Source organism: Chaetura pelagica, unplaced genomic scaffold (assembly GCF_000747805.2).
Source record: "Chaetura pelagica isolate M959 unplaced genomic scaffold, ChaPel_1.0 scaffold20, whole genome shotgun sequence".
In the NCBI taxonomy this organism is placed as follows: Eukaryota; Metazoa; Chordata; class Aves; order Apodiformes; family Apodidae; genus Chaetura; species Chaetura pelagica.
This window is the reverse complement of record NW_009951958.1, coordinates 5,250,180-5,258,861: the sequence shown is the minus strand read 5'-3', so window position 1 is coordinate 5,258,861 and position 8,682 is coordinate 5,250,180. Positions and strand designations below refer to the sequence as shown.

At 45.6% G+C, this 8,682-nt stretch overlaps 1 protein-coding gene across 1 annotated transcript; it reads right to left on the bottom strand.

Moving 5' to 3' along the window:
- Positions 1 to 702: 702 nt before the first annotated feature.
- CLDN16 (claudin 16) lies at positions 703 to 7,652 on the bottom strand. Its single transcript, XM_009999899.1, has 5 exons — positions 7,539 to 7,652; positions 2,914 to 3,016; positions 2,481 to 2,645; positions 1,181 to 1,372; positions 703 to 842 (listed from the first exon to the last, which is right to left on the bottom strand). Exons 1-5 carry the CDS (start codon positions 7,650 to 7,652, stop codon positions 703 to 705), a joined length of 714 nt encoding a protein of 237 aa, XP_009998201.1.
- Between the last annotated feature and the right edge of the window lie 1,030 nt (positions 7,653 to 8,682).

Genomic DNA, 8,682 nt, shown 5'->3' with positions numbered 1-8,682 from the left:
CTTCACTCATTTTGTCTTTTTCCAGGCAAAATTTTTACTAAGCAGAAAGAAGCTGACAATTTCCAGGTCTCAGTGAGTCTAGAACATCCATAATGTACATTGTAACACCTACTGAGTAGGACTGTATTTTGCAGGGAAGAATGCACCTGAATTTGCAGTGTTTCCTCAATGCAAAGGCTCATGGGCCAAAGAGAGGGGCAGGCATTTAGCACAGCATTTGATCTTCTGCTGAACTCTTCAGCTGCCTTTAAGGTGAGCAGACCCCAACACTGGATGCATGGGGTCCAGATGTTGGCCAGACAGTAGAGCCCTCTCTTTGCCTGTATTTTCTGCTTTGTCTGTTCTGTCGACACGTTGCCAGACACAGAACAGATCCATTTAACAGTCTGGAGATCTTTATGCTGAACACTGGAGTCTGGTCCAGGAGATTTATGTCACTTCGTGCTGGTTATTTCAGTCCATGGTTATGCAAGCAGCCTCAGCACTCAAGACAACAGGAATCCCTAAAGCAAGAACTTCTCAGAGATAACTTTCTTGAAGGAAGGTGTTGTTTTTTTTAAGCTCTCATAATGAAAACATTGTAGAATACAGTACATCCTTGAAATTTAACTTTGCATCTGTATCACAACCACAGGAGCTTGGGTCTCTGCTCAATCCACTACAAATAAAAGTAGAGCTCTTTCTGGAGTGCTTACCTCCTCCTCACACTCTTGTGTCCACTGCATACATTTTGGCCGTAGCTGTTTGTGAGGATGGCAAATGCACGTTCGATACGATTGTCCCAGCTGAGTAGTAGCCTTTCCTCAAGGAGTAAGAAGAGTGGAGTCTTCCAGAGCTGGTCTCTGTGAGGCACAGGGAGAGAAACAGGATCTACTAATGACTGCTTCATGACTTTCAGCTGCAAAGTCTCAAAATGCAGGGAAAGTAGCATTTCAAGGTATGACATAATACATTTATGTCATCCTTACACATCAGCTCCCACCTAAAGGCCTTGATGTGCTTTCTAGAGCTGCTGAAATAACACTATTCTCATTTTACAGCTGAGGATATGGCTGCTGGGGATGTGCAACAATCCTGAAAGATGCCCCTGAAGGACTTTACTCACTCTGTGTGCCTGTAGCACATCCCGAGCAGTGGTTCTACCTCTGAACTGCGTTTCAACCCTGACAGGGTTCCTCACCTCTGAAGAGGTACATGCAGCAGGTGAGCAGGGCCCCAGATAAGAAACAGCCGAGTGACCCCGCCATGCCAAGCCAACACGACCAGCCAAACTTGTACTGAATGCCCAGAAAGATGTTGTGGAAGACCAGAGAGGAGCGCTCCACGTAGACATCAACAGCGTACCACACCGAGCCAGTGATGCCTGGGAGACCTGCAGGATAGGAGGGAGGTGCCACACAGAGATCCCAGAGGGACCACGAGGAGATCACAAACATAAAATCTGGACCTGAAGCCTGCTATCTGCTGTGTCAGACTTCAGAATGGGAAGAACTTCCTCAGGCAGCAGGTTTTGGCCCTGATTCGGTCTCAGCCCGGTCACTTTGGTGGATTCACCCTGGTTCCTACTGATAGCAGCAGGAGGTCTGTCAGGCAGATGCTGTGCCTCACAGCTTGGCACTCACAGGCACCATCAGTGCTGGTTGGCAGCACTCAGATTGCTGCAGTAAAAGACAGAAAACTCCTCCCTTCTCAGCTCATTTATCACCTTATTGTAAAGTTGCTTCAAGAATTTAATTGTGTAATCTGTTTTGACTTTCAGAACTTTGACAGCATTTTTTCAGGCAAACTTTGGGAGGTGGATGGGGGATGTTTAAAAGAGCCTCTCAAAGTGTTTTATGTGTGCTCCCAGTAGCTGGGGTGAGTTATGTGTTAAATCTTCTTATGCTGAAACAGAAGTAGATTCTTGATTTGGCATAAAATCAAATGGAGTTACTTGGTACATAGTTGACAGTCGATCTAGTTTTGCAGTTAAAGTTTTCCCACTGGCTGTAACAGCAGAGCACCTCAGCCAGGTATTTATCTACTAGGAGGGACAGATGTGTTATTATCCTTTATTAGAGATCAGCTGCAGAGGTTTTGGGCTAAGTGACTTGCCCAAGGTCACACAATCCATGGCAGAGTCAGGGACCAAACCAGGATGCCAGGGTGCTTTCTGGTCCTTCTGCAGTTAGGTCTCTTTGGCTTATCAACAACACTGACCTCTTCAGAGTGGAACAGCAGCAAATGGAAGTCAGTCAACTCAGAGTCAAGTCACTTGATCAATACATAAAATGAAAGCAGATAAACTCAACTGTGTGGTGTTAGGGGCAAATGGTGAACAGAGGAATCTGTATTGCACAAATAAAGCAAAGCAAGATCCTTCCCCCTTGTTTACCCTCTTAAAAAAATCACCGAATCCTCTTCCCCAAACAAGAGAAGGCTTTAAAGCTTCCCTCTTAGCTGAAGGATGCCCTGCAGGGTGGGGATGCAGCAGAGAATACCTGCAAGGAGCAGCGTGACTCCAGCCACCAGGCAGATGCGCAGCTTGATGTGCGGCTCATCAGGAAGGAATTTCACACAGTCGAGTCCCAGAACAAGGAAGAGAAATCCAAATCCTGCCAGGATGTCTGCTGTGATCATCATGGCTCTGGTCAGCACCAGCTTTACTGCAGGACAAAAGCAGGTCGTTCCAGTGCACAAGGATTGGAAATGTGACTGGGTAATGGGATCAGATCCCATGAGAACATTCTTATTTTTTTTCTGGGATAAAGATTTCTCCAGCTTCCCCTGGGAATAATACCTCACTAAGAAAAGAGACATGGCTGTAATATGTTTGTGCACCAAAATAATCTCTCACTGAGCAGAACAGATGTTCTTTTCGTCTACACTCAAGTGTCCCCACCACATGTAGAAATATCTTTGGCTCTTACATACCAGGGTGCTCGGCGAAGATGGAGTCGTACTCATCACAGGTTTGGATGCCATCAAAAACATTTGTGACACATTCCCACCACAGGCCACGGCATTTTGTACTCACCTGTGGGTGGAGCAGAGGAAGAAGACCCGAAGTTAATAAAACCACCAACCTGGTGGAATCCTGGTCCAGTTACATTGATGGCAAACTGGAATAGTTTAACTTGAAGAAGAAGTAAATGGGTGAAGAAAAACTACATTGTTTTCTGTAATGGTTTTAAATTAGAGCAGAAGACATTCAGACTAGACATTAGGAAAGAAAAGTTTCCTATTGATAAGGATAAAAATTCTGAAGGAAAATTCTGGGAGGAGCTGGGGGGGTGGCTGACTGGAGAGATCTAAGAGCAGGTTGGATCACTCCTTGCCAAATGCTTGTCTAGGCTGAGCTCAGGGCTTTGGACCAGACAACTTTGAACTTTGCTGTCCATGCTCTTCTTACACCATCCTCCTGCCAAGGAGCAGATCAGAGGGGAGTGTGCCTGGCGGGGCAGGCGTTGCACCAGGGGCCAGGCAGCAGCAGAGAGAGGTGGGTGTTGCATGGGAAAGGAGCACTGTGCTGCAGAGCAGACTTGTGGACGTGAGCCCCTCTCCAGAGGTGTGTGGAGACCTATCCCCAAATGGCTCAGCTGTGAACACTGCTGGAAAATGAGAGTCAGCCAGCATTGGTCCTGGCCCTGGAGATCCCAGTGTGCTGCTGACTATAGGACCACACGTGCCTGAGCCAGACTCATCACTGAGACATCCAGCCTGGGGCAGACGTTGCAGCAGCATCACAGCCAATCCGCTGTCCTGAAGACGTAGATATCATTACCAGCCCAGCCTTCCATAAATCACTTTAATATGGGAGTTATTTTCATTACTGATGCAAATATGGCAACAAGCACCTCTAAAACATTCCTGGAATTGCTCATACAAGGAGCAGAGTTAATGTCAGTGCAGCCTTAGACTCCAGCCTGCTGCCAGCAACACCCGCTGCAGTTAATGGAAGGAGAAACTCTCCCTGGGAATGGGTTTCACTCAGGGGAGGGAGACTGGGCTTGCCTGGATGACGCAATCAATTCCTTTTTGGTGCACTGTGTAAATCACAAAGCAGATAATAACATATCTCAGCCACTTAATGAAGTCTCATTCAGGATGTATTGAAGTCTGCAATATTTTTTCCACACTACAGTGTCCGAGACAAATTGTGCAGCTTCTCTGTGATACTGCACTGTGGGTAAAAGGTGAGTAAAAATGGCTCACTACTTCAAGCTGGGGGAAAAAAAAATTATATATATATATATATACATATATATATATGCTATTTATGTTTGAAAGAAAACAAACTACACATTTTGCTTCATGAAGATGAAAAATGTTTACAACTTCTGAGTATCTCAGAGCAGGTTTAACCAAAAAAAGCATCACACACATACACAAAAAAAAAAAAAAAAAAAAAAAAAAAAAGGAAGCAGTGCTGGAAAAAAATTGGTTTCATTGATTCTGCATTTTTCAAGAGAACAGTCGTGCAAAACAATTTTCCAACTTTATGTCAGATGTAAGTTTTTACTGTGGTCCTCTTAACCCAGCTGAAGCTCCTCTTCTGCCTTAAGTCATCACCATTCAGGCGCTGTGCATAAGATTAACATGTTTTTATTAAATTACATTTTGTTCCACTTGTGTTTATAGAATTTCATGCTCCTCCTAAACTACCATAGGCTTATTTCTGCTACTCTGTATTCAGCCAATATTCTCAGTTACTTCCTCCCTTATTGACATTACTATTGTTCTTTAAATCTGACAAGCAGTGTCTTCATCTAAATAAATAATTTAGAAGAGAATGAACAGTCCAGCATGATTCCAGGCTTTGGCAGCCTCCAAGCAAAACAGAGGTCTTAAGGTGCAACATTTGGAATCATGGTCTAGCTTGTTCTTAGACTAGAAAAAAAAATGTAAATGTTTTGTGTTTCTTGAGATGTTTCAGTTCTCACCTACTGCTCCTAGTGCAGAGCACAGACAGAAGCAGGGATCAGCCCATCCCTGTGCAGCAGGAACAAATGGATCCTTGCTTAGTGCAGGAGGGATGGAAACAGAAGTCGAAAGGAGGACCTGCGGCTGGCCTAAGCCAAGGCTGAACTGCTCTGATTTCTGTTATCTGCTTCTTAACCTCCCTTGCTCCCCTCTGCTTTGTGCACCGTTTGGTCTTCTGGTTGTTAGTCTGCTCCCAGACCACCCTTGGGCATCTGCCCTTTGCCAGACAGCACAGACCCTCAGGCACACAGGAACTCACTGCTGTAAACAGGAGAGGAGCTAAGGCTGGCTGGGATTTCTCCATGCTGTGGCTGCACCCATGCACCTTGTTGGTAGCACTGATTCCCCATCACCTCTTTCTCCCCCACAGCAAATCTTCTCCAGCTTCCCTGGGCCCAGCCAAGGACTCCCCAGGAGACAAAGCATCATGGCCAAACTCCTCATCTCCCACTTTGATTATGAAACACATTGCCACGACCTGCTTTCCCTAACAGAAGTATGCATGTAAAACATAAACTGCATAATGGCTGTAATATTTATAATTATAGCCCATGCATAATGTATAATTAATATTAAAATAATTCTAATACAAAGAAATGACAGAACAAGCACACACTTCCCCTCTGGGGAAAGCACAGAAGACAATCATGTGGGTGTTGTTAGTCACAGTGCTTCACCACACTGTAAAAAGGTGCCAACATACAATGATGACAAGACCAGCATGAAAGTAAAACAGGCAGTGCCTAACAGTTGTGGTAATGTTTTGAACCCACCTGCAGCAGGGAGGGACTGTGTACACAATGCAGGGCTTGTTGGGAAGCAGATCAAGGTCAAGGTTTAAGGGTCGAGGCGTAAGAGTCTAGATTAAATGGTCCAGGGTTAAGGGTCTAGGGGAAGGCTGTACTGTTATAGGTCTATGGTTAAAAAGTGTCAAGAGTAAATGATCTAGCTGATGTGGTGATGTTAGGTCGTAGGCTGGACTTGATGATCTCAAAGGTCTTGTCCAGCCTTGGCAATTCTGTTGTTTTTCCAGCACAAACTACTGCAAAAACTGACCAAGCCTTGCCTTGATGCTCACAACGAGTACAGCAGCAGCTTAATCCACTTTCCGTGTTGCTGTAACCTGCTTGTTTCCGAAGGAGAGGTGAGAGGACCCGTAGCCCCTCTGGAGGCTGCTGCTCTTGATGCTCCCTGGCCACCTTCTCCCGGGCTGCTGCTCTCCAGCGGGACCAAAGCAAGGGCTTCATGCTCCCGGGCTGCTGGGGACCAGTGCCAGAGACAAACGGCTTTCTATGCTAGAGGGTGGAGTTCCCTTCCCCTGAAGTTGAAAGTGCCTGAATCACCCCTTTCTGGCCAGGGACAGTTTCCCCGCATGCCCCTGTTAGAGAGGCAGTGAGTCATTAGGGCCATTAGGAAGATCAGTGGTCAGGTATTAAGGCTGGGGGCGTTTCGCTCCATTATTTAGTATTCACACTCAGAGCAGGAATGTGAGAGTAGTAGCTGCTAATAGCCGAGCTGGGTGTTAATGGAGCGCTTCGCAGGTGCCTTTGTGCCGAGAAGACAAGGTTACATAGCCCCAAGGGTACCAGACTGGTTCTTTCCTGGACTCTCTTTGCTCAGGAGTTGCTCTTCTGTTTTTCTTGCCATTTGGCTTTTCTGAGTATCGTGGTATCTTCTGCTGACTACAGACAATTCACACCTTCCTGAAGTGAATCTAAAGTATCTCCAAAATTAGGATGGTAAATGAAGACTGATATTCCAGACAGCATCAGTGGGTACACAGTTTTCCCTGCAGAGAGGCTCCCTGAGCAGACACAGCAACTTCACCGTATTTGATCTATGACCGCCTCAGCATCTACAACCCCCTTCCAGAATGGGACTGGCAATCAGATTGTCATTGTTTCTTTTGGTGTAGAGTAAAAAGATATTTTTCTTGTAATCAGTTTTATCCTTCTTTCCTCAGATAATTATCATTCGATGTGATGCAGCTAAATGTTACATTGTGATCACTGAGTGCACAGGAGCTCTTCTGGCTTCCGATCTGTGCTGGATAACAAAAAGTTTCTTCCTGATGTATTCAGCCAAACCATCTTGGAAGATGTTTTGCCTTCATTTCATAAAGTATTCAGTGTGCCAGGGAACATATTATTTATGCCTCCCCAGAAATTTCTGCTAGCTCTATAGTTCCATGGGCATTAAGAAAAAGACTTGAAGATCACAGGTGTAACACACTGAACTTTGCCACTGACAAGTCTGACCTGCAGAACTAGAAATATCTCCAAAATATCCATGCAGGCTGGAGATGCAGGATAACTGTACTCAAGTGCATGCACATTTAAACCTAGAGCCTGTAGATCTTTCCTGAACTTCCTGAGAGCAGACTAATCAAGTCAGGCAGAAAGAGTAACACAAACTGCAACTTTCCTCCTGCTCTTGCCAGAGTAATTAATTTAATTTTAATCCACTTTCATAGAGCACAACAACAGAAAAATACATAAGAGTAATGATGCTAGGAACCAAACTCTCTCTTGGATATATTTGTTCTGGTGATCAGGCTCTTGTCATCCTGTTCTTACCTCCAGGGAATCATCAGCATTCACCATCCAGCAGTCTGTCCAGGTAGATGCTATCAAAAACCCAGTAGAGAAAAAAGCTAAAAAACAGCCCACATACTGGAGGAAAAACTTCATCCCAGCAGCTCTTCAGCACATCCAGAGGAGTGAGAAAAACAATCCCCAGCCTTCCTTCTCAAAGCTGGGGTAGAGGCAGAGCCTCAGTGTCCCAGGTCACTACCACCCTCCTCCAGTGGCTAGAAACAGTAGGAACTCTTCACTTCTGCAGATGCCATCCGTCAGTGAAGGCCACGGGAGCAATCTCACCAGCAATGGGGACGAGAGGAGAGCGAGAGCACCCACGGGAGCTGCAGCAGCCAATCCGCCCCGCACAGTTAAAGCTCTTGTCATGCCTGACTGAAGAGAAATGGGACTGTGCAGGAGTGGCATGCTGCAGTCCTGGACTTTCAAGGATAACAGATATCATTGCAGGTGTTGGCAAAGTAGGGATTAAATAAAAGAATCCAAACTTGTTCTTCAGGGCAGAGGTTTTGAGCACTGCTAAGGGATATACAGAAGGGTTTTCATGTGCACACACGTGTTAACTCCTGCACAACGATTCATGCCTTAGCAGGGAGCAACTATAAACTGTCTTGCTGTAGATCTCTAATGCAGTGATGACCTAGTCCAATGAAGGAATGTCACTAGAAAGAGAAAATGTAGCGGTCACGGATCTTCAGAGCCAACATCAACAACCATCCTTGCTCAGATATGGAGCTATGTATTCTGCATTTAAGCCAAGTCTAGATACTGTTCATGCCCTGGACTTCAGTTTGCTCATGGCTTGAGTCAACCTCCCGTGTGGGAATCTCAAACCTTACAAGTCAGTGCCATTTGGGCATCTGGGGGGGATTTTGTTGTTGTTGTTGGAATTTGCCTGCTCACTTACTGCCATTGCAATCTTGTTTTCCTGCAGGATTCCCTGGGAGAACAGGGGCCACAAAGTTTGCTGGGGATTGAAGGACATCTGTAAGGAGGTTTCTTATTCAATGCCTGCTCTCACACAGCACTGAGAAACGTCTCAGGGCTCCAGGGCACCTTCCAGGGGCATGACTAGACATTCCTCCCATCCCAAAGTTATAAATGCAGAGAAACAGTCACATCCTCA